Source organism: Anabrus simplex, chromosome 9 (assembly GCF_040414725.1).
Source record: "Anabrus simplex isolate iqAnaSimp1 chromosome 9, ASM4041472v1, whole genome shotgun sequence".
NCBI classification, from domain to species: Eukaryota; Metazoa; Arthropoda; class Insecta; order Orthoptera; family Tettigoniidae; genus Anabrus; species Anabrus simplex.
In genome coordinates this window covers 94,127,052-94,154,068 of record NC_090273.1, presented here as the reverse complement: position 1 = coordinate 94,154,068, position 27,017 = coordinate 94,127,052, and the positions used below count along the sequence as shown (strand labels likewise).

Sequence of the window (27,017 nt, the reverse complement as noted above, 5' to 3'; positions counted from 1 at the left end):
TTTATATTAAATGTAAAAGTATTGATTAAACCATTATTGGAATGTACAATTCACAGAGTTTGCTACGTGTGATAGGGAATGTCTCAAGATATGTCCATTTTCTGTCCCACCCGTGACAATTCTTTAAATGTCTATAACAATAAAGTAGTTCTGCTCAGTATGTTAAAATTAATACTAAACCACAAAACAAGTATTGTAATATTAGACCACAATTCTTTTTGAATTTCCACTATATATTATTGAATATATTTTCTTTTGACTGTTGAAAAGCACAGTCCAAATGTCCCACCCGTGACAATGGAATCGCCCTTTTTGGAGACACTGAGGTGCCGGAATTTTGTCCCGCAGGAGTTATTTTACGTGCCAGTAAATCTACCGATATGAGGCTGACGTATTTGAGCACCTTCAAATACCACCGGACTGAGCCAGGATCAAACCTCCCAAGTTGGGGTCAGAAGGCCAGCGCCTCAATCGCCTGAGCCACCCAGCCTGGCATGTAATTTTCACAAACCCTATCTGGAGGCAGCTTGGTCATATAAAAGTACTGTGGTGGTGTTGTTTATGACGTGACGAGAAAAAGGATTGGTTTGCAGTAATAAAAAGCAATGCCCGAGACCTTCAAACAGGCAGTGTACAAGAACAACCCTTGCAGTATAAACCAAGATGAATTGCAGATAATTTTTCAGAACTTTCTGTGCTGCTGTGACTTGTGCTTGGGTACGAAGGATACATATTTTCAACAGCTGCGGTGAGGTATAGGTAAGACAAGAGCTTTGAGCAATATAAATTGCCAGTCAAATGTATTGCTCCTGTGCATCATGTTACAGCTCTCCTTGGTGAGGCTGTATGTGCTGTTGGTTAAACAGGACTTGCTCCAACCCATGAATTCCTTGGTGAGTAATAGTTTGACTCTCCCTGTACATAGTATTGGATACATGCAAGTACTCACAAGCATTCTCTACGAGTAAAACACACCTTATATCAGTGAGCACAAAAACTATTAATTTCCATATTAACAATAATTTGATTTTTCACTTAAATCAGTCTGATCACCCAGAAGGAGAAGGGCATAACTGAACAGAGTTTAAAGAACCGATTAGCACATCAGACAGAGAAAGAGGGGCCTATGACCTTAGATGTTAGGCCCCTTTAAACAACAAGCATCACAATCATCAGACAGAGAAAGAACAAAATGCTGCCATGACCGATGCTCGTAGAGTTATTCATCCACAAATATGCAAGGAAATATACCTACATAATCAAATCTCATCCTGTATCTATAAATGCATGCTGCCAGTAATAATAAGTACCTCTAACTGGTTGAGTGAGAGCGTTTCCTTTTCCAACAGTCTGGGTATAGTCTTTTTTGTTCTTGTGCCATGGTGCGGGCTTCTGATACGTAAACCTCCTTGTCACTGGGTGGCAGCTTACGCCATGCTTCACCCAGAATTACACTGATCGCTCTGTAACACACCATGAATAAGAGGTACTTACATGCCAACAAAATATCACAGTCTTAACAAAAACATTGTTACAGGAAATATAGTAGCATTCTGAATCTATATTCGTACACTGCAAATGCCCCATCTCTTCAGTAAATTTGTCAAAAGCTTTGATTTTCTCCTATTTATTTAAATACTACTCAGGCTCAAAGAATTAACAGTTTCTGTACCTCAACAATCCTCTATATACAACAGCAGCAAGATCATTCAAACTAAAAACCAGTTGCACAGTGTATTTCCTATTGACAAATTCGATAGGCAATGCCAAGTTCCATGTACGTTAGGTGCACAGCTCTACTTCACAACATGAGTTTATTTATGGCTCACCTGAATTAACTAACATCAAAACAGGATTTCAAGAAAGATTCCTGAGTGTAAAAGTTCCAGCTCTTTATAATAAATTTCAGAGTACTAGAAGCGTTCAGCCTAGGAAATCAAGCAGGTAATGTAGAATTGAAACATAATATCCACCAGGAAACTGAAAACATTACATAACATTAATGAAATGAAATGTCGTATGGCTTTTAGTGCCGGGATATCCCAGGACGGGTTCGGCTCGCCAGGTGCAGGTCTTTCTATTTGACTCCCTTAGGTGACCTGCGCGTCGTGATGAGGATGAAATGATGATTAAGACAACACATACACCCAGCCCCCGTGCCATTGGACTTTACCAATTAAGGTTAAAATCCCCGACCCGGCTGGGAATCGAACCTGGGACCCTCTGAACCGAAGGCCAGTACGCTGACCGTTCAGCCAATGAGTCGGACACATAACTTTGAGTGATGTATAATTTCTTCGAGAGATGCCAAAGATGAAGGCAGGCAGTTTCAACATATCTTTTCATAATACTGGTAAGTAACTAAGTCTCATCTGCCTCTGAAGTATACTGGCTAACATTATTAGCTGCCATCCTGAGGAGTCCAGGTTCATTTCCCACTACTGTCAGAGTTTTAAGAATGACAGGAAGGCTGGTATGTGGTTAAAAAGGAAGGTGTAGCTTACCTCCAATGGGGATGTGCCCAAAAAGAATTACATCACCTTGAGAAAAAGAAGACAAAGTTTACTTTGTCTGGCTTATTGGCTGAATGGTCAGCGTTGTGGCATTTGGTTCAAAGGGCCTCAGGTTCAATTCCCGGTCGGTCCAGGGATTTTAGTCTTATATGGTTAACACATTGGAGATGCCGCCATTAGTTTCTATGGCTGCATGATTTCACTGCTGCAGACAGAGTTCAGAGAATCTATGAGAGTGCGCACGTGTACTCACGCACCCACCAACATCGCCCTCCCCTTCATGTAGACTGTAATGCTATTAGTGTTCAGTCAGCAAGCCTCTGTGACTTTACTAAACACCTCCACAATCCTCTATTTGTAACTACAGTTAATAGCAAAAAAGCAAAACACTACATATTTCAGACAAAATTTAATATTTGTCCATTTGAAACCTGATAAAAATCAATTATTAAGACATTACAACAATATGGCAATGTATTTTAAATTAAATAGCCCATTTGAAAAGTTTCAGCTCAATAATTGAGAATCATGACTGATCGTGACAATCACACCAGTCCACCAACAGGAATATGGAAATGTCAAAACCGGAGCTCTGGACTATTTCGTATGCAGTCCATTTGTCCACATGTTTTCAACACATTTCCATTGTCTCAGTAACGGGTATTACCACCTCCAGCTGCAGTTACAGCTGAGATTCGATCAGGCATTCTCAGGATGCAATCAAATGTTCTCTTGTGGTATGAGCTCCCACTCTACCTGGAGTGCAGCCCGAAGTTGAGCCAGTGTGTTGTCAGGGGAATGACTCCTAGCATGTCTCCCAACTATATCCCAGACATGCTGTATCGGGTTTAGGTCGGGACTACGAGCAGTCCACACCATGTGTTCAATTCAGACTTTATCCAGGTATTCACGTATACAAACGGCAACGTGGGGACGAGCACTGTCATGCATCAGGATATAAAGTTCTCGCTGATGACAGGTGCAAAAGGCACAGCATGATCCCCTAAAATGAATCAGTGCGCTGTCAGACTTCCATTCTCAATGAACACGAGCCCCATGTGTGCATCACTGGTAATCCCAGCCTAAACCATCACAGAGCCTCCATTGAAGAGTGTCTTTGAAAATAAAGTACTGGGCGAATAACGTTCCTCGGACCTTCTCCATACTCTCTCTCTTCCATCCAGTGGCCTCAATCAGAATCTGGATTGAACCATAAACAGCACTGAGCTCCACTGTTCCACAGTCCAGTTTCGATGGGCGTTGGCAAATTGCATCCGAGAGGCCCTCTTGGACTTTAAATCGACTTCATATAACTTTCTTCTTACTGTCCGTTTACTGATGTTTGTGCCCTGTACTTGCTGCAAACAATTTCTGGCCTCCACAGCCGCTGTGTGGCGATCACAAATAACTTGCATTATGAGAAAGCAATCATTGCACTCAGTAGTGCTTCTCCTACGACCAGAACTAGGCCTCCTGGTGTAGATATTGTCCCCTCTCTTCCTTTTAACAGTTCTGTACAAGTCAGAACAAGACGTGCCTATAACATCTGCTACACAGTGTATACTGTGTCCATTCTCCACTAATGCCATGGCCCTTGATGCATTTTCAGGTCAAAGAGCCATTATGACCTGACTTAGAAGCAAGACTAATTGTTGTAGACAAGCCGTAATATCCACAAAAATATGCGGATCGAGACCTCACAGCAATAAACCTTAAGACAGCTGATGTGATTATTCTTGTCCAAAGGTAGGAAATGGCAATACTGGTGTTGTGATTGTGAAAGCGTCAATGGCAACATCAATAATGTTACTGCGCTGAAACTTCTCATATGAGATAATTAACGTAATACACTGCCATATTGTCATCACAATCAATTTTGTCTGAAATACATAGGGTTTCACTTTTTTGCCAGTGAGTGTAGCTCTGTGGCTTTGTTTAGTTCCGTACCCCATCTTTAAATAATCAGAAACTGTACAACAATCATTATCTTGGTCTCCCTCCACTTCTCTTACCCTCCATAATCCGGGTCCATTAGTCTCCTAGGTAACCTATCCTCTTCCATTCGCCTCACATAACCCCAACACCAAAGCTAATTTATGCATACAGCTTCGTCCAGTGAGTTCATTCCTAACTTAGCCTTTATCTCCTCATTCTGAGTATCCTCCTGTCATTGTTCCCACCTGTTAGTATCAGCAAACATTCTTGCTACTTTCATGCCTGTTACTTATAACTTATGAATATCCTGAGTCCACCCAGCTTTCACTCCCATATAGCAAAGTTGGTCTGAAAACAGACGGGTGTAACGAGAGTTTTGTGCAGGAGCTGACCTTTCTTACAGAATAATGTTGATTGCAACTGCGAGCTAACTGGATTACCCATAGCTGCATTAGAATACAGATCCTAAATACTTGAAATGATCAACCTATTCTGTTTTGTATTCCCAGTGGGACTAAAAATAGAAGCTACAATTTCAGCAAGTTGTGACTTCCACCAGAATACTGTATGATGCTTCTAGTGAGCATAAAGTGTACTAGTTATGAGAACACTAGTTATGAGAACAAGTCAAGAACTCTTCTTTCAAGGTATTGATAATGCAGCCGAATTCATACATAATCTGTTGCTGCATCATCCCTCATGCTCAGCTAGCAAAGTACGTATGTACTTGCTGTTCCACTGTCCTGACTGCGAATACATGGATTCAAGATGTTTGCTATTTACTGCAAATGAAATTAAATAGTACGCATTAAACCGTCAGGGAAATACAAAGTTATACAATACAGATGCAATTCGAATTATAGTGGCTGTGACTAATTTTTTAATTTCGTGTGGCTATTTCTAGCTGAGTGCAGCCCTTGTAAGGCAGACCCTCCGATGAGGGTGGGCGGCATCTGCCATGTGTAGGTAACTGCGTGTAATTGTGGTGGAGGATAGTGTTATATGTGGAGTGTGAGTTGCAGGGATGTTGGGGACAGCACAAACACCCAGCCCCCTGGCCATTGGAATTAACCAATGAAGGTTAAAATCCCCGACCTGGCCGGGAATCGAACCCGGGACCCTCTGAACCGAAGGCCAGTACGCTGACCATTCAGCCAACGAGTCGGGCAGTGGCTGTGACTGAGACAAAATGTATCTTAAATTGTTAACACCAACACTTGGAAGAAGAGAGAATTGATTTTAGAAGGCTGGCAAGAAAATCAGCGGATGCGATTTCAAGAAAAGAAAGGATATTTGGGATGTTAAACATCAAATTAACCAGAAGAAATTGAAAGAATACCAATAATATACATCCACACATATAATACATATATATTTTAGTATATAAAACCGAGAATATATTCAACAGAGTAATTGAATCTATCCAGAAAGGTAGAAAAAAGGTAAGGAAGAAGCCATTGAACAGACCTGACTTGTATGATAAAGGTTTTGTTAGGAAGCACATACAGTAAAACCTCGTTAATTCGAAGTCGTTGGGATGCAAAAATCAGACTTCGAATGACGTGATTTCGAATTAACCACCAACATGTTACTGCATGTAATTAGCCTTGATTCGCAGTTTAAACCTCTCAAATGCCATAGTAAAAAACTATTTCCAAAATGTATCCAACAAGGTGCATTTACAGTATTCAAATAATGTACTTGGATAACTCACCGGCAAACATAACCTCACGCAATGAAATCAAAAGAAAGAAAACATGATTCAAAGACGAGGAGAAATCTATACTGGCTCCCCTGTGCAAGTGCTTCTTTATTCATTGGATTACTGTATTGTATGCATTTTAGATGCCTTGTGCTTGCAAGGAAAATACCCGATGCCCTTAAAACATTGCGGCTTATCGAACTTTTCTATGACGAGGGAAGAAAGTCTCTCGCTTCCGTCCACATTACAACAGTACAGTGATTATACTTGTACGATTTCCTGCCATGGCACTTTTAAGACCCATTAATGCATGCAATCACCTTGATTCTCAGTTTAAACTTTTCAAATGCCATGGAAACACTATTTCAGAAATGTATCCAACAAGGTGCATTTACATTATTCAAATAATGCACTTGGATAGAACAATGGCATACATAACCTCACGCAACGAAAGGAAGAAAAACATGATTCAAAGATGAGGAAAAATTATACTGGCTCCCCTGTACAAATGCCTTATCTTTTAGATTACTGTATTGTTTGCATTTTTAGATTTCTTGTACTTGAGCATGGAAAGTGCCCGACGCCCTTAAAACATCGTGGCTTTTCGACCTTTCCTATGACAGGGAAAGGAAGTCTCTTGCTTCTGTGTGCACTGCATAGCAACACAGTACATTTCTCAGCTGGCAATTCTCTCCTTTAAAACCATAAGACGGTTTGGCCTCAGCATTTAAAAAAATAAAACAAAAAAACAATGCAGTTTCATCGGTATTGACAATATTGTTTGGTATGTACAAATTGATTATAGGCTATAAGCCAAGCTTTTTCGCCAACTGTCAGCATCGCCAGTGTTCACAGATTCTACTACCTCTCCGCACACTGCCTGCTATGTGATATTGTGGCATTCCTTAAAACACCAAATACAAAATAATTACGATTCCGCTTGAACTTAGCAGATATGAAGCACACTGTAGACTCGCTGAAGTGGGTGAAAGTGCACAAAGTTACCCCTGCACGCTCCGGAAGACGCATTCTTTCATGACGCGGAGAAATTTTGAATTTAAATTACTCTGTAAAATACTATTTTTTCAAAATGCAAAGGCAGTTTTGAATTAAAAGTCTGAATTTCGGTAAAGAGACCGACATTGTTCTTCGAATTACGAATTATCCGTATTTAGAATTAAGCGATTTAAATAACATGCAAAACTGTGCCTCATGTTTCTGGGAATGAGAGCTGCTTTGAATCAGGCAAGATTTTGAATTAACCATTTTTGAATTATCGAGGTTCTACTGTATTAAGAAAACTCTATCATATAGAAGATACCATTGAATTAAATTACGTAAAGTCATGTCAGACATTTTGGTAGTCTGTAAAAAGACTTAGACATAGACGCTTATCTAAGCCAGGCCTTTCCAACTTGAGCACTTAGTGCTGGGGCGCACCAGCGCTGCACCCAGCAGCACTGTTCCCCTCCTTTCCCACCTACCCCAAGTAGTGGTCGGTGCATGTGCACGTAAGAGACAGTACATTCATTCTCATTCTCTCTCTGTGAGTGCCATTCTCAGTAGAATCTATTCGATAGAACAGACAGTGGAGCAGTTGGTTTCACCTTCGTTAAAAATGTCGTTTAATCCTTCGTGGGTGGATTCTATTTTGTTCTCACTACCGAAGGGAAAGCTCAGTGTTTAATTTGTCATGCCATTTTAAGCGTAAATTCTTCAACCGTTCGATGACACTACCACAATAAACATGTTTCCACCTATGATGAAGCCAACGGTCGTAGCCGTGTTGAAACACCGGATCCCGTGAGATCTCCGAAGTTAAGCAACATTGGGCGTGGTCAGGAGTTGGATGGGTTGCCACGTACTGTTGGTGGGGGGTAAGGGAATGGAGGAGCGGAAAGGAACTGGCCACCCTACTGTCCCCTTCAAAAGTGGTAATATTTTATTAGAAAGAAAATGATTTATTTCATCAGTGTGTTGGGACATTATTTTAATCGGCAAGAGGGTGAGATTCCGTATTTCGTGCCAGTACGAGCTAGTCACTTCGCGAACCGGTTTTCCCGACCTACAGAGAGCACGAGGGAGCAGGCTGGAATTCCTGTTATGTGGCCTTCAGACACATGTGTGCGTACCACGTGACACGGCGAGCAGGCAGATCTCAATCGATCAATAAATGGAAAGTCAAGTGACGTAAAACTGGAGCAGCCAATAAAAGTGACAACCTTCACTGGAATTCAACAAATCCACCAATTAGATGTAATTAAGAGACACACCTATGTCTTACGACAGGAAATTAATGGTAATTCCAGAGGAAAATTTGGTAGAGGGTTTTATACTTCTGAACGCTAAATTTGAGCATTACTCTGACTGCAGCAACCGAAGAGACTGGACGTCGTTTGCTTCATCGGAAGACTTTACATTGGAGAAGGCATCGAGGACTATATAAACAGCAATTCAGACACTCGAAAAACTTCACTACGATTAATTTAGGGTTGTCCTAAGATAAGTGTCTTCAGCCAAATTATAAAGCATCGAGAGTGAATCCTGGGCTATTTCTAAGACTTTTAGTTTCAGCTTTCTACAAGAACTTGAAAGAAGAAAGGTCCTGAGTTCGAGTTTACGGCAAGATGGTTATCCAGCTCCACGAAGAATACTGCAAGTTCCTGTACATCGTCAACGCCTCCATGAGTCACTAAACATGTAAGGCATCGGACATGGGCGAGACTTCGTTCGATGGAAGGTGATGTGACCACGTGCTAGGTCATCAGCCACAATCCAGTTCACACCAGTCACATGAGTATTCTTTAAGAATTCAATTGCTTTCTATCTTTGTAAATATCTGTAAACGTAGCCTTACTTATTCCTTTGGATTTCTATTAGTTTTGCAGTAGTTTGATTTTTCATTCTTCTTTCTTTGGTGAGAGGTAGTTAGAACCCTTGGAATGAGTGTGTGTTTGCTCTATTAGTTAGAAATGAATGTGAGTCATCGAGAGAGACCTTAACTGTCCTAAACATGAATATATAAAATAATAGCAGGTCATTGAAGAATATGGAGATTCCTTCCCAACGAAACTGTCTATCAAGAGATTGATCTATCACCAGCACAATGGAGATGAAAAGAATTTTGTATTTCATTCACATCTTGTGAACGCCAGGAAACAGGGTTTTTAGATGACGAGTGATGAGAAATCTTGGAAAGAAGGCATGAGGACACAGGATCCATGAAATTCAGCAAGATCTCAAAGGAGTTGGACTACTCGAGATAGCAGATGCAGAGAACAAAAATAAAATTAACACCCTTCTTACAAATTTTCAGAATAACACATAGAAGGGCTATAGAGACTACAGAAGAATTGAGAAAATCAGAATGAAAGAAAAAGTACTGGGCACGTTGCAAGAACCAAAGAGAAAGTGACTGTGGAACGACTCAAGTGGTAGGTAATAATAATAATAATAATAATAATAATAATAATAATAATAATAATAATAATAATAATAATAATAATAGAGTACAGTATACAGTTACAGCTACTTTAGCAGTCACAAGGCAATATAGTAGGCTTTGTTTTTATGCCAGAAGGGAATTGCCCATTTTTCTACTTAAGTTGCTGTGTTTTCATACAAATATGAAAGTTACCTACATTACAAGGAAAACACAGTTTTGTTAAATAGTGTATTAAAAAATGTAGTAATGAAATTTTTATGCAATAAACATTTTTTATGTACAGTCCAGAATACCGTATGAAATTGCTTACGGTATTTATAATTTCTACTTATAATCAGAATTCTATCAGAGCTACATTGTATTAGAATTAAATTAACATTATATTGTACTCTATTTGGATCCTATCCCACTAAACGCTGGCTTAAAATGGTTTTGAAGTTCCCACGTGATATTTTAAAGTACAATTTCTAGAAACACAAGTCACTGGGAAAGGATGGTGTGTAATCAGCAATCATAAGGTGAGTTGGTGCTACCACCAAGTGTGACCTTGGTGAAAGGGCTGTGCAGCACTGGCGATTCTCGGAATGGCACACTGATCCTCCAGCCTGGTGGCTTCAGTCTTTCTCTTACCAGCGGTGGTGGAACAGTATCTAGTCAGTCAGTGAACATGTGATTTTTTATGTGAGAGTTTAGTGATACGCTTTCATATTACGGTAAAGTACAAAGATTACACAGCAGGATTCAAGCTGACAGTGATACAATACACAGGACAACATGAGAATAGAGCTGCAGAGCATGAGTTTTCAGTTAGCAAGAAAGTTTGAGACTGGTGGAAATTGAAAGATAACTTTAAAAATTCAAACCCGAACAGGCATGTATTTACAGGCCCTAAAAACTATACATTTTCTGCAAAAAATTATTATGTTCAGCATGTGCACAAGGATGGTTGCAGTGTGACCTACGAGATGGTGCAAATGAAGGGATGCAAAATGCCTTAGCGGAATGGAATTGCAGCGAGTAAAGCGGATGTGACGTAGATTTTTCAGGTCCCTACAACTGAATATGGTAAGTTCCACTATGAAATATTCCACTGTCATCATCATCACCACTTCACATTATCCAGCTATAGCCGGGTAGGGGCAAATATGGTTCCTCTCCACTCTCTTCGGTCTTTCCACCACTCCTCTTCCAACACTGTGTCCTAGTCCAGGTTTCTTCCTTTAATACTGCATTGGACTGTGTCCTTCCATCTCAACCATGGTCGTTCACGGCCTCTCTTTCCTTGCATTTGCATTTCCATCACCTTTTCTGGCATTGTTTCATCACTCATTTGCTTTATGTGCCCAAACCATCTTAATTGACTCATCTCTATTTTATCATTCAGTTTTTCCACTCCAACTTCTCCCCGGACTTTTTCATTCCTTATTTTGTTTCTTCTACTCTTCTGTATCATACTCTTCAAGAACTTCATTTCGGCTGCCTGTATTAGACTCTCATCCTTTTTTGTCGTTGTCCAAGTTTCTGTTCCGTAAGTTGTTATGGGTACGTAATTCATCTTGTACATAGTTTCCTTCGCTTCCATTGGCACATCTTCGTCCTATAACATATTTCTTATACTAATGATAGAAACAGCTTCCAGCTTGAATCCTCTTACTAATTTCAGCATCCAGTCGAGCATTCTCCATTAATTCACTCTCCAGGTATTTGAAGTATTTGAACGTCTCCACTACTTCCAGGGGCTTATCTGCAAGTCTAATCTGACCTCACCCTTCTTTCTCCACTCTAGTCATAAGAAGAGTTTTACTCTTTTCTATACTTATTTTCAATCCACATTCTTCGATCTTCCCATTCACTACATCCGACTGTTCTTGAACATTCATGTCCTCTTCTCCCCAAATCACAATATCATCTGCAAATAACATGTTCATTTCTCTTCTTCCATATGCTGCTTTTGCTGTTCTCATGATGTCATCCATTACTACTGTAAACAGGATTGGCGATAGAACACTTCCCTGTCTCAGCCCACTAGTGATTTTGAACCAACTTGTGTTTGCACACAACTACAACATTCTCTGTACATTGCCATGATCATTTTTATTAATCCCTGTCCAAATCCTTTTTGTACCAGACTGTCCCAAACTTCAGTCCTGGTGACACTGTCATATGCCTTTTCAATGTCAATGAATGTCACCACCATATCGTTAAGCTCCATGGCTTAATCGTTAGCATGCTGGCCTTTGGTCACAGGGGTCCCGGGTTCAATTCCCGGCAGGGTCGGGAATTTTAACATTAATTGGTCACCGTATTTATTTGTGTATTAGACACCCCCTGGTTTTTCGAGACGAAGAAAATGAAAAAAAAAATCTTGCATATAAGAGGGTACAAACCTTATTGCAGCTCTGATGACATAGCACAAATTTGTGAATAGTTTTGTTCGTACGACCTACGGCAATGAAAACACGTCGAACCCATACAGTACACCTGTGTTTCGTAGTTAAGAAATGTCCGCCTCCGTAGCTTAGGTCTACTGCAGCTCTGATGACGTCGCCAATTAGGTGAATAGACCTAGCTTCATGTCCAACCCGCGCATTGCAAACATGCATCAATCATGCTATATGTCTGTGATTTGTTAATAATGTCCACCAGCGTAATGGTTAGCACAATTAGTTACTGTTCTCGGGAGTCTGATTTCGATTCCCGGTACCGTACTGCCAGAGATTTATGAATGACAGGAAGGTTGATATGCGGTAAAAGCGGTACATGTAACTCCCCTTCACTGGGGGTGTTTCTAAAAAGAGCTGTACCACCTCGGGATGAGGAAACGAGTTTACTTTAGTTGAGAAATATTCGCGGTTGTTGCTATTTATACAGCAGGCGAGATCATTAACAAAGTGGTCTTTAATATCTCGTAACTTGGGCCAATATAGGTATATATTTGGAGAGAAGTAAGTTTAAAATGTGATAAAAGCTATCCAATTAAAACGATTGTTTTACCTGCCAACGTACCTAATAATAATAATAATAATAATTTTATGTCCCTACGTACTTTAAACGATTTTGGCCTAGGATATGCGTTAATAAAAAAGGAGACAACGAACGTACGAAATTAAACATTATGATAATAAAACGCATTACCGCCACACCTGTAGATATCCATAAATGCGGTATATTTTCCTGTTATTTATTTTATTCTTTCCGTCAAGGAACTTTCAGCACAATCAGGGCAATAATATACCTAACCTAAACAATGTGGTCTGTCTTACCTCATGGGCAGCTGTTTATGTAAATCCGGATGTGATAAATGTAGAGAACAAGCATGAAATGTGCTTAAAAATAAGGATCTGTGTTTCAACAACCGCAGTTATCAAAAGAATGTTTCCAGTTACTATGTATTACATTCGGAAGTACAACTCGTAACATATGCTAGTTATCAGCTGATGGTTTGGCATGCCTTCTACAGTACGGCTTTATTCGGAAGGAGTGGCTTCTGCTACATATACACCAACAGGGAATATCAGAGACCATCTTCAGAAAAACATTTGGGAATAGATTCACACTGTTTACAGACGGGAACAAAATTATTTTTAAAAGGTTAAAAAAGATGGGACCTCGTATGCTCTCGATTGCAGTGCATGGCTCAAAGAGAATGAAGCATGGCTGACGTGACTGGCGAGATGGCAGTGAAGATAACGTCACTTGAATTGCCGACACGCCGGGAGCAGGGCAGGGAAGTTGGTGGCACAAGATGATAATTCAAATGGAAGCAGTGATCAGGTTTACTGTATGGTAGGCCTACTGCTGAACTGAAAGAGACAAATGACTGGCCACTGAGTTCTTTTGTATCAATATTTAATTATATGATAACACGATACCCTTATCCCTTTTTTCTACGGGGTTGAGTATGAAGTGAGACGAATTTTCATAGCGAGTTTTTACGACTGTATGCCCTTCCTGACGCCAATCTCACCAGAGGAATTAATGAGATGTAATGAAAGACATGATATGAGTAACTAAAACGGACTTTTATGTGTAGCGTAGGCCTAAAAGCCGTGTTCACCATTTATAGTCTTTACGTTTAGAAATTCTGCCTTCCGATGAAAATAGCCAGTATAACTTCAACACATTCTAAGTTTGTTAAATAATAGTATAGAATGTTTACAAGTACAATTTATAGCTCTTTATATCTTAGAAGTTGTGTGTTCGCTGCACAAAATTTTGAGGTTATCGCATATTGGACCCCCCGTTACTATTTTTGGCTGTAAAAGTGGGGAAAAAAGGGGTCTAATACACAAGTAAATACGGTAATTTTACTGGCACAGGGGCTGGGTGTACGTGTCGTAGCATCATCATTTCACCCTCATCACAACGCGCAGGTCACCTACAGGCATCAAATAAAAAAAGACCTGCATCTGGCGAGCCAAACTTGTTTTCGGAAACTCCCGGCACTAAAAGCCATATGCCATTTCACTTCTTTTTAATCACCATATCATTCCCATACTCTCATTGCTTTTCCGTTAGTTTTCTCATAATGAAAATGGGCTCTATTGTTGACCTTCCACTTCTGAAACCAAACTGATTTTCCTGTATCTGATTTTCAACCCTTGGAATGGCACACTGATCTTCTGGCCTGGTGGCTTCAGTCTTTTTCTTACCAGCAGTGGTAGAACAGCATCTAGTCAGTCAGTACTTTCTTTAATTTCAGCTGTAGCGATACCATATAAAAGAAGTTGTCAGTACAAATTGGTAAGTCACTTATTTAGTTTCTTTCAGATCAGCAAGATTACAAACTCTGAAGAACGTGGTTCAAGATAAACAACTTTTTCTAAATGATTTTATTGTTGAGATATGATAATGACTTATGGTTTCTGGTATTCCTATAAATAGTTTTGTGGGGTAATTAGTTAAATAATAATACAGTAAAACCCGTTAAGAAATTCTGCAAGGGACAAGGAAAGAGAACGTATTAGAAGAGAAATTGTACTATTGAATGAACAAGGATACAAAACCACTTAATACTTTGTTTTGACATGTGTGCATTTAACGTCATGTATGTACAGTGAAAGCTGTTTCTACCATTTCTGAAGATGGGAGGAGAGTATTAAAAGAGGAGAAAAACATGAGAGAACAAATATGAAAACATTTGCATTGGGGCCAATAGAAGTACCAACACATTAATGCAGGTCACTCACTTTCTAAAACAAATGTGTAATGTTGAAATGTTAGCTGAAGCCTTATGTTTCGGACCAGTGGATTTTTAAACATTTTTTTCTGGTCATATTCTCTGAATATGAATAGCTCTTCACATGCGAGAGAATGACTTCGGCCACCTTCTTGAATGCGACAACAATTCGACAATACCTGGCGTTGGTTCAGCCCAATTTGAGTCGAAGGTGCCAGTTTTAACATTCGCGCCAAATGCGCACACTTAAAATGCGAATGCCTGTACACTTCCTGAAGAATTTTAATTCTAACTACATTAGTAAGCAATTTCACAACTTCTGTATCTAAAACTAGGCTCTCACAAGACAAAATATATGTACCACACTGGTGAACTTATCATAATTATGTTCCTAATCTCTAGGCAGATTATCACACAGCAAATCTTCACTACTCTTCACTGTACAACTCAACACAGAATAAATTTCTTACTTCTGATTGAAATGCAAAATACAAGCACAAACTGGCTCACGGGATATTGAGCAACCTCGCTGCAAACCAGCAGGCAAAACAGAACTTCCCTGAGGCTAACAGCTTGGTCCCCAAAGGTGCAATTTACCTGTGAAGTTCAGAAATTCATGGCCTTTTCCTGTTAACACTCAACTTTCCCCGATCTGCCTCCTACGACAAGGGCTCTTATCTGTGTTGGGAATCACATTTCATACACAAGGGATGGCAAAGAACATTTCCAGGCTGGGAAAAATGTGATCATGCTAAGGTATTTTTATATAAATTTAACATAATAGGAATGAGAACTTTGAATTTATGATGTACTAAGTGAGAAAATGTCCTAATGAGAAACACACTAATAAGGTTTCCCTGTACATGTTTTTCGAATGTTGTGCATTTACATTTTTTCTCAAATTCTTCTTTGCATAATCACTGCATCCCGTTCTTTTGAAAAGGAATCATAAAATGATTATGCAAGGAAATATGGCACTATTATGTATTTCTATGGTAACTGATAGTGTGGCAAGTTGTGTGATAATGAAGTGGTGTATCATAATTCAAACAAGACAATCACCACGTCAGAGGATTTAACCAGATGCAGCTTAAATCCCTCGTCCAGCTGGGAATTGAAACTACAACCCTCTACAGCGTTGACCAATCAGCCAACAAGCCAGGCTAAGGAACATATTTAACTATGAGATTTTAGCTTAGTCAAGTGATATAAGTTTACAAAGGAAAATATTTAAAAATCCTCCTTTAAAATATTTTCTTTTGTGAAGTGATAACCGTCAATACGGAATGAGATTTATAACTTGCAGGCGATATAAGAACATGCCAGTTTTAACCATATCTTCGTGTGCTGTTCTGACACTGTCCAACAGCATTTCAGCATGATTTTAACAACAAGCACTATGGGGACATTTTAACATGATGTTAACACATCTAAGAATTTTAGAGCATACTAGCAGTTTCCCGCTGGTTCGTTACTATTATTATCCTCACGGATGTACAGTATTTACAAAGTTTCCAGTTAATGAAATAAAGTACATGATCTGCTGTGGTAATAGAATGTAATATTATGTCAACAAAACACTTGAAAATATATCACACAAAGAAATTGAATTAAACGTTCCTTGGAACAACACTAAGCGCCGAACTGTTAAAAAGTCCTTCAAAGATCTTCGTCATGGAGACAATAATGTACTCGTAACTTTTCTCAGAATCTACCAATTTAAGTAGTTATTGCCTCAAAAGAAAGCGCTTGATCAAATGAGTGTTTTTAGACCAAAACACACTGCATACCTCAATTAGAACGAAAGATATGACTGCTTCAATTTAAAAAAAATGTTGAAGAAAGGAGACGTCAAATTGAATGTGCACTCATAACTTTCCTCAGAATCAACCAATTTGAATAGTTAAGATTTGAAATGAAAGAGCTTGATCCAGTGAGTATTCGTAGGTGAAAACGAGCTCCGTACCTCAATTAGAACCAAAAACAGGATTGCTTCAAAGATAAAAAAATTGAAAAACTCAAATAATTTGAGGAAGGCGGAAGTTAAGTGATTTATAGTACCTGATGAAAAATCTGTGTATGAATACCTTTCAGTTAAAAATGAAGGAAATCAACCGGATAGAATGGCCAGACTGACTGACTTTAGTTTTCATAATTTTTTTAATATATAGATTTTACACACAGTTCATCCCAGATCTTTTTAATGTCAATTGTGTTTTTGTCATTTGATTTAGTTATTAGATGTACAGTGAAACCTCGATTCTCCGTTTTTCGAGGGACCATGAAAATAAAACGTACAATACGGGAAAACGGGAAATCCGGGAATGAATGAAAACCATCAACAATTTGGCTAAACATCACAAAAATGAAATATGTATAATTATAATCTTACAAAACTCTTAAACCAAACCAAACTACAGCCCCAGTGGGACTTTGCCTGCCAAGCGACCGCTGCTCAGCCCGAAGGACTCCAGATTACGAGGTACGCATGGTCAGTGCGACGAATCCTCTCGGCCGATATTCCTGGCTCTGTAGATCGGGGTCGCCATCTCACCATTAGATAGCTCCACAATTAAAGGTAATCACATAGGCTGAGTGGACCTGGAACCAGACTTATATCCAGGTAAAATTGTCTGACCTGGTCGCAATCGAACCCGGGCCTCTGGATGAGAGGCGGGCATGTTAGACCACGAAACCGCATTAATTACCGGTACGCGAGTTCAAAATCTCGATACTTTATATTTAGTTTTACAGGGGAATCTTCGTCAGTTTCCTGTGAAAACTTCTTTCAGTTCAGCGACTTTGGTTAGGCTAGCCAAACTCTTAGAAAAATCTAATAACGCCAAGCCAAACGACAATCGACCACAAGTAGTTTTTAATTCTCTCATCTAATAAAATAAAGCACATTAGATACGAAAGCACCCAAAATGAATGCGAAATCCGTTCATTTCTTAATCTTTCATTGTAATTTGGTCTCCGGTATACTGTTTGTAGTCAGTTTCTGGAAATCTCGTACCGCGCAAATTAGGCCTACGTCGACTTTTAAAGGTTATGTTGAACTTAAAAATATGGTTTCGAATGTAAGTATCGATTCTTAAAAGTTCTTGAATGCATTATATTCAATTCTGCGCGTCACAAATCCAATCAAATTGGAAAGATAAAAGAAATATCAAAACTTCAGAAATTACGGTTATTCGTGACCTTGAGGTCATCTGGAAAGCGCGCTCGCTGCACATTTCAGTACGAGTTTGAAATTATACCAACCATTTAAAATGTAACGTGCGCAAATAAAACGACTGCGGTTTTTAGTATTTTAACACGAAAACGTAAAATTCCCAGTCTTACATTAGGACCTAAACAGTACCGGTAATAGGCAATTCCAAGACCTCCCATGGCTTTCTTTTTTTTAAAAAATTACATTTAGGTGCAACATGTGTTTTTGTCTCGCTAACATAATCATGTACGATAATATCAAAAATACTGAATTTGTGTTAAGAAGCAGTTTCGATTCCTGCCTGAAAGCCCAGTTACTCTGCAGTGCCCTGAGCAAAGTGCCAAAAACCTCTTCGGCAGTACGATCGAAAAATGTAAAAATATAAACATCTAACCCTGGACATAATGTGGACGTTTTATAAGTGCGAACATTTGACGAAACTCGTTCCGTCTTCAAGCAGAGCTGTCGAAATGCGCCGTGTCTCCTTGCAATTGTTGTCGCTACTCTCTGCTTTATGATTTTCCGAGATTCTCTAAACAATACCACCCGAATGCGATGCTAAGATGGTCCCTTATGCAAGTTCACCGCCGATCGCTTTTCCAGTACCGGTACAGTACTTGCTTTAATTATTGCAGTGACGGGGCGTTAACGCCAAGATCCATAAATATGCCATAGCCGTCCTTTTGTGAGATACAGTTTATTAAAAAACGATTGATCGAGGATTTAGCGTTGATGGGGCTGGAATTTCTGGACGGTTGATCCGGGAAATCGTTTCTTCGAGGAACGGATAATGCGGGACTTTTACAACATGATTTAATTACGATGCTCGCGAGACCACGTAATTTGAACGCATGTTCCGGGAAAACGTATTTTCCGGGAACGGATAATCGAGGTTCCACTGTATTACATTCAGGCTGATGATGGCCAGCCAAGGCCGAAACTAGTTCTTATTTTAAAAATGTAATTCAAAGATTGCGTATTATAGTATTGAAAAGGTGGACCATTATGACATTAGTTTAATTGAGCCGCTGACAGCCAAAGTGGTCTAAGTCAAGAAATGACAGTTTTTGAGTTATACCACTCAGTGCACTTATAATGCATGAAAATTTGTTGTGAAGAAGTGGTATAAAGATAACTCCCATGGGAGACGCTTGAGAGCGCTAGATGCATTCTTCCCATCATGCCAGAGTGGAGTGCATTTACAGGAATAGCGGTATAAGTCAAGCGTCATGGCCACAAGGTTGTGTTGTTCTGTGTTCATTATCATTGTTATTTAGGTTCTGAAAGGAAAAAGTCCTTGTAACTGTGCTAGTAAGTATCAGTATTGTTTTCTTTATTTATATTTTTAATATTCAGGTGTTATTAAAGTAAAAATAGTCTTTATAAGGGAAATTCGCTCATAGTTCATGCTATCAGGACACTCCTTTCTTCCAAACGATAGGGATTACGAAGTTAGCGACTGAAAATAAAGAACTGCTCAAATTTTCACTCCGGATGATTGGTGTAATACCATTCAAAAGGTAAGAAGAAAACAACCCTTTGCTGTTTATAGAATGGCTCCGAATGACTTTGTCTCAACAAAAGAAATAGAGGAAAGTGTAACATTTAGAAAGATGAACATGCAAAATGAAAAGTTCAGTTGGCTTCATGTTCAATGGCTTTGATTTCATCTTATTCACTACAAGGAATCTTTGGATGAAGAAATCCCTTTCAGAACTTTGGACATTACTCCTTCACATCGTGTTCATGGCCATCCTCCTTTGTCTGGTGTTCAACTCATCCCTCTTAACAACGCTGTGCGACCTGTCACCAAGGCTAAGAAGAGAGACATGATGACCCTTCTCCCATACATCCCTCCGGTACACCACACTTTCTTCAATCAACTGATGCTGTGAATTTCTATAAAATACTTTCCCGCCTTGTCAATACTTTACATATTTTATTATACCTAAAAAGTTGTAATGGAAGCTGTACGTGCAGTTTCACATCTACTGTACAACGCTATGTTTCGTTAACAATTATTCTATAAATACATTACCATATTAGAGGTTAAAACCCAACCTATACATTTTCCTTTTATTCAACTTCACCAAAACATTTATCAGAAGTGGTACAACTCTTGATTTGTACCACTTTACCTTTCGCTATGAGTAAACTGCTGACAGGAAAAGTGGTACTCCAAATTTTAGGAACGATAAGAAGCAATTTAAGAAACAAATAACTAAAATGTCTTTATTAAATATAATTTTAATATATCGTCTGCATATTTCATCAAATGAATCATGAATTCTTGTAAAGCCTGAATTTACATGACATGAAACGCGAAACCTTTAATTTCTTAGAATGGGAAAAAATTGACTTAGACCACTTTGGCTCTCAGCGGCTCAATTATTGTTGTGTTTTTAGCTTAGGTCTAAAAGAAAATGTAGCCTACCTATTATCTTTGCCAGGGTGCATTTGTATAAGTTCGAGGCGGTAACGTTTCGCAAATAACATGAAGGCGTTCATGGGCCTTTTCGGTCGATCTGGATCACGAGGCTTCTTACAAGGCGATGATGGAGGGGAAAGAATGGAATCTGTGTGCGAAGGAGCAGCAGTGGCTGAGGGGGACGGCATGGGAGAAGGCAGTGTTACTTCTTCTGGTGGAAAGCTGAACCTGGAAGAAAAACAACAGCATGCATTAGAGAAACATCACATCTATCTTATGTCCTCTCATTATAACTACAAAATAAAATGAAAGGTAATAGAAACTGCATGTCAAAATGGAACAAATGCTCCTTGAGCATAAAAACAATTTTTTCTAACAAGTTGCTTTACTGTATAAAATGAATTTCATTATAAAGACCGTATTGTCGTACGTATACTTAAAAGGTATGGTCAAATGTTCCACCTTTACAATACTAAAACACTTTTTATTTAATTATTTAAATAACATTTAACAAATAATGGAACATATTTCATCTATCTTGGTTCATTGAACTATCTCATGTGTACAATATTTTAATTTTCACTTTTAACAGTATTCAAGTGTTGTGCAGAATATTCCAGCATATTCTTCAACATTTTAACTGACGCATTTGGCAGACCGAATTATTTTTAAGGTGTTTTTGTCCATGTTCTTTGTGCTTAATCTTAAAACTTTTCGGCCGATGATGTCTACAAGATAGATGAAACATGTTCTGTTATTTTTTAAATATTATTTAAATAATCAAATAAAAAAATGTTGCTTTACGTCGCACTGACAGAGACAGGTCTTATGGCGACGATGGGGTAGGAAAGGGCTTGGAGTGGGAAGGAAGCAGCTGTGGCCTTAATTATGGTACAGCCCCAGCATTTGACTGGTGTGAAAATGGGAACCACAGAGAACCGTCTTCAGGGCTGCCGACAGTGGGGTTTGAACCCACTATCTCCCGAATGCAAGCTCACAGCTCTGTGCCCCTAACCACATTGCAACTCGCTCGGTCCTAGAGCATAAAGGCACAATTTGTGAATTTACAAGAACCTCAGAAGGACAATCTCACCCTTAAAGCAAATGACAAGAACAGTAGTGCCCTTGTTGTGAACTAATATGAGACTGAGTGTTTTAGAAAGGTAATATTTACATCCAAGGTCAGAACGATACACTTAATCATTAAGATGCCTAGTTTGCATGTGCCATGCCAGCAGATTAAAAAAGTAACCAAACTTAGGCTGACTCTGCCTTATTATGCAGGCAACTTCTCTACCTTACCTGCATGGTGTGTAGTGTATGGCCCAGCATTTATGACAGACTGCAGGTGTTCTTGATATCCAGAAACTGGTACATTTTGAATTCCTTCCTGAAGGTTGAACTGTATCTACGGAGTCTACGGTGGGTGCCCTTCTTCGGCACCTTCGTGAAGCAATGCAATGTGAAAGATCTCCTTTGTGGCAGACGGAATCATCATGACAATGCCCCAGCACACTGATGTCTCCAGGTGGGCGATTCCTCCCAGAGCATAATCTGTCTCTCCTGATCCTCTGTATTTCCAGCAGATTACAACCTATCTCTGAAAGTCGAAAACCTGCTTATGGGGCAGAGGTATGCATCGGCCGGAGAGGTGAAGATGAATGCAATGTGCACTCTGCAGGAAGCAACCAAAGATCGATTGGAGGAGTTTAAAAAAGTGGTACGGACCCCAACAGAAGTGTATCACTGCCCATTGGGATTAATCTGAAGGTTGTAATAAAAGTTTCTTCACAAGTCCAGTTACTTTTTAAGTCTACTGGTATTAGCTGCTAATGGAGAACCTTGTACACAGGAGAACAAAGGAGAGTTTACCTTAGAGTGGTACAAAAGGCTTTTGTATCTGAGGAAATGATTTATAATACGAGATTCAAGTTATATTTCACAAAACAGTCCTCGTCAAGAGTGTGCAAAATATCAAAGCAGATTTTTAACTTACACCATGAGCAGCGAAACAAGAATGAGTATCTGTAGTTTCCCAAATCAAAAGCTAACTCCTTCAGTGTGGTAAATCATTCAGCACGATCACATGTTTGTCTACCTCTGAAGAATTCACATTCAATCACCTCGTTATACAAATATGATTGTTCTGAATGGTTTACCATCTGAATTTGATGGAACGATCTTCTGAGACTGGACAAGAAGATTAGTAATATGATACCATAGGGAAATGAATTTTACCACAATGAGAGGAACTTGAACAGGAAGAAGGAAGTACCAAGTAAGTATAAAGAAGTGATGTATAAGATGTATTATTGCCTCATATTGACATACACAGGAGAGATCTGGATACTGACAAAAAGACATAAGAGTAAAATCCAGGCCAGCGAGATGAAATTTTTAAGAAGAATGACTGGTGAGACAAGAAAGGACAGGGTAAAAAATGAGGATGTCAGGATGGAAATAGAAATGCTTTCAGACAGAATGGAGAGAAATAAGCTGAGACAAAAAGTGGCTGGATAGAGGAAGATGGAAGGAAAGGTGGCATTAACTAGAAACTGATGATGATGATGATGATGATGATTACGGTTCGGATATTAAAGAAATGTCATTGTTTGCTCGACTACCAAATTTGGCTATTTGTTGGAATTAACAAAGAATTGGATATTGCATATTTTGCCTTATTTTATAGGGCATATAAATGCATATTTTATCATTTAATTGTTTTGGTCATATTTCGGTCATTTTAGTTTTTTGGTGATATTTTGGTTATATTTTGCATGGAAAAATGTACTGTACCTTTAATGAGATGTCCGATGTTGCTTGTGTAGATGTGTTTGTGGCATTGTGACAAAAATTGAAACTCGGACCTCAAAGCTGAATAGTAGAGTTTGGTGCATCTCGTCTGAATTTACATCACTAGTTTTAGAATAACTTGCTTTACAGTAAGTCTTGTAGTATGGGTATTCACGTCCACTTGAATGTCACTCTTGTAAAGAGACAAGGAAATACCACAAGTGTTTATCTTAATATCACAGTTTATCTTCTTATCTGTCTTAGCACTTGTGACTCATGACCACTTCAGGTAGCATCTAAATTATCTTTCTCCCCTCACTTTTCTTTAAAATATCAACAAAGACAATTCTGAAGGCTTCTTAGTTACATTTAACGGTGCTAGAGCTAACATAAGGCTACCTAAACAAAGCATACTGAAAGTATTAAATTATTAAATTGTGTTAAGGAGTTCAGGGAAGAATGCTTCTCTACTGAAGGAAAAAAATCTTTTCTGCAAAATGTGTGAAGTTAAATTCTGCACTGCTTTACTTCTAAATCGACGTTTTGGCCAATTTTGGCATTTCCTGGTGGTTATACGCTGAAACATAGACATCCAACCAATCCCAAGCTGCCATTCATACCGACTTATATCGGCAAAGTGCGACCTCGAAACGCTGCCAATTCTATTACAGTCGAAACTGGTTAAGACATCCCTTTTGAGCGGGTTTCCCTGGTTATTAAGCCATAACTCCCAAGTCCCAGGACGTGTCCTATTAAATGCATGCTAAAGAAACCTGGATAGCACATTTACGTCACTCTTTAGTACGTTCGTAACTCTCAAGATAAGAAATTTAAATTAGCGTTCCTGGCCACATTGCACACGACAGGCCAGCGACAACTAGCCTGGGTAAGGATTTGGTAAAGAACATAATTTTCCCAGAGCGCGGTGGCATGTCAGCCTACAGTTGCAGGGAGCGTCAGTTCCAAGCCAGTCTTATTCTCTTTGAGTCTCATGTGTTGGTGCTTAATTTTACGTTCGTAAGGACTCTTTCAAATGGTGTGGGTTCGACCCGCTTCCGCGCTTAGCCGCCGGTCCGCCTAGGCCTAAACCAAGAACTGATTGTTCAAACAGAATCTTTCAGATAATGCAGAAGCGGAGAATAACGGCGGGCGGGTGAAAGATTTGAGCGGTCAGTCAGTGGTGAGACGCAGTATTTCTCATTTTCAATTTAAAAGTTTTTTTCGTTTCCTTTGTGATTTGCAGCAGTTGTCATGGAACACGAAATAGACATTGAGACCTTAATAATTTTAATGTCGGAAATACTAGTGCTCTCGTGTTTGGGAAAGTGTAATATTATTTTAGACCTATTATTGAGAGAGTGAGCTTCCGTGGCTACGGGCGGCAGCGTGCCGGCCTCTCAGCGCTGGGTTCCGTTGTTCAAATCCCGGTCACTCCATGTGAGATTTGTGCTGGACAAAGCGGAGGTGGGACAGGTTTTTCTCCGGGTACTCTGGTTTTTCCTGTCATATTTCATTCCAGTATCATTCTCTAATATAATATTTCATCTGTTATTCATTCCATTCCTGACCTGGTCGAATGACTGGGAATTGGATGTGGATTTTCATACAGAGAGAGTATCCTCAAAATTGTACCTATCTCTTTCTGTCACAAAATTTGAAGGACACAGCCTGCTTGAACTCTCTTTGTATTTTCTTAAGTGTAGAAGGTAAACAAAGACTATGATAGTCTATATTTATTACACACAATGAAAAGTGTGTTGAAAAGGATCCGCCGGAAAGCATGGGGGAGTTTTGCACCACTCGACCCCCCGTGTGTTTAAGAGTCTGCGGAAGTGGGTACCGCACACCTGCGCATTTTACTGCAGTGCCGCCTGAAAGAGACCTGAGTGACTTTTGTAACAACGTATGTAAATTAGGCCTACTATACTTCTGTATACAGCTGACATGCTGGCGCTTAATTTTGCGTTCATAAGTGAAATGTGTAACAATATACACAAATTAGGCCTAGGCCTACTGTACTTACGCATAGTAGTTTGCAGGACATTCAGTTGTGGAGAAGAAAAAAGTTAGACAGTTTATACATGATGAAAAATTGAAGTTTATTGAGAAAGTGGATGCTAAACCACACGTGAAACATGTGCAAATCGCCCAGATGTTGGACTTTCCTGTGACAACTTTAAACATAATTGTAAGAGATGGCTGCGACGTGTATAATTCGCGTTTCTAAGAACTTTTTTTTCTTGATGTTTTACTATGTTGGTGTTCTTAAAATGTATTAATTCATTAATTATAATTGTAAACACTTGGTTCTTTGTTTTCATCGTAATTATTTTTACGCTCAAACCTAACCTTAAATTAAACAGCTAAATTGTTTTCATTTTTTAGCACTTCCCTCTTTATATTTTATTCAGTCCCCACAAAAACGTCCTATATGTCTTTTCACAAGAGTGTAATCCTGGTGTAAACATGGTATGTCCACGCCTCCGTCAAATAAGGAGTTGTGATTCGCTGAGCGTGTAGTACCGGCCTTCACCCCGTCAACGTCTCGTGTTCGGACGTATAGGGCTGCGCATCACATACGACAACAGTGCGAAGATCTGAACTCCTGAATAAATGACTAAACCTAGATTCTGTTCACTTAGTTTATTGAACACATTCACAATGCACTGCCTATAGTCACTTCTGAGCGGTTTTCCTTTTTGTGCTTCACTACACGCGATGATCCTACCTCTTGCTCCATTTCTCTCACTATGAATATTGACACTGATGCTGCTGCAAGATGCAACACCTTATCTCCACGCTGTACAGCTTGGGACTTTCCCTCACTACGAGAAGACTTCCTGTATTACACCACGCCTTATGCCTTCATATCTCGTTATTTAATCACTATTTTATAAAAAGAGGATGTCATTGTATGGAATAATAACAATATGTGTGTGGTTAAGTGTAAGAAAGGGCCAAGAGCCCTAACTTCGCCACAGAAAATAAAGGCTTTATCTATCTATCTATCTATATACACCGGTATATATGACGACCATATTTTAATTCGATTACATACTCTTCCAAACTCTCTAAATGTAATAAATTAAAATAAAATAAATGCTACGTACTATTTTTCTTCGAGCTCGGATACAGTGGAATGAGTGCGACGGTTGCTTCTCCAATCAGCTACGTCTATGTCCACGTGCAAAGGCAAGTTGCTCCGCCTATTTGTTTACATCAGGATTAAACTCTCGCGAAAAGTGGTATAACCAATTTTGGCTGTATATACAGTCACCACATGGTTAACCCATCTCGCTCAGCGTGTATGGTATTCGCTACAGTTCATGATCTTTTGCATTTTTTTCTTCAGTAATGAGTGTTTTTCATATTAGTCGTTATCTCTTCAATATACAACAGTATAGCATAGTTTACAGTTTAGCATAGCATAAGTTAGTACAATAAAGGTTTAGTAGTTCAGAGTATAAAAATAGCGGTAGTTTTATTTACATCCATGTATTGATTAGTGCACTTAAGTTCGTGCGTGTTTAGCATGTCTCAGTGTAGTTAGGGAAAGACAAGTGGCAAGGAAGTGACTCAGATGAGTGGAGTGTTCCCTTTGTAGGCCATAACCTCCTTTCTGTGCCAGACATTAGCGGTGAGTGATGTGTTGTTTCCTCATTCTCTTATTCTCTATTTAGTGTCAGAAGCTGTTGGTAAGTGTAGTTTTTTTGAATTTGTTTTCAACCCCGATTCATTAGCTTTCCTGAGTACAGTATTACATTTTACGAGGGCTGTTTGCCAAGGTCATATTGCATCAGCTGTTTTC

At 39.2% G+C, this 27,017-nt stretch overlaps 1 protein-coding gene across 1 annotated transcript in view; it reads right to left on the bottom strand.

Annotated features, from left to right (window-relative positions):
* Positions 1 to 1,276: 1,276 nt before the first annotated feature.
* Positions 1,277 to 27,017, bottom strand: part of LOC136880881 (HMG box-containing protein 1) — a 70,060-nt gene continuing 44,319 nt past the window's right edge. Inside the window, exons 6-7 of the mRNA XM_067153415.2 lie at positions 20,423 to 20,644; positions 1,277 to 1,463 (exon numbers count right to left, since the gene is read on the bottom strand). Of these exons, the coding sequence (XP_067009516.2) occupies positions 1,313 to 1,463; positions 20,423 to 20,644 (373 nt within the window). The 3' untranslated portion in view covers positions 1,277 to 1,312. The remainder of the gene's footprint in view (positions 1,464 to 20,422; positions 20,645 to 27,017) is intronic.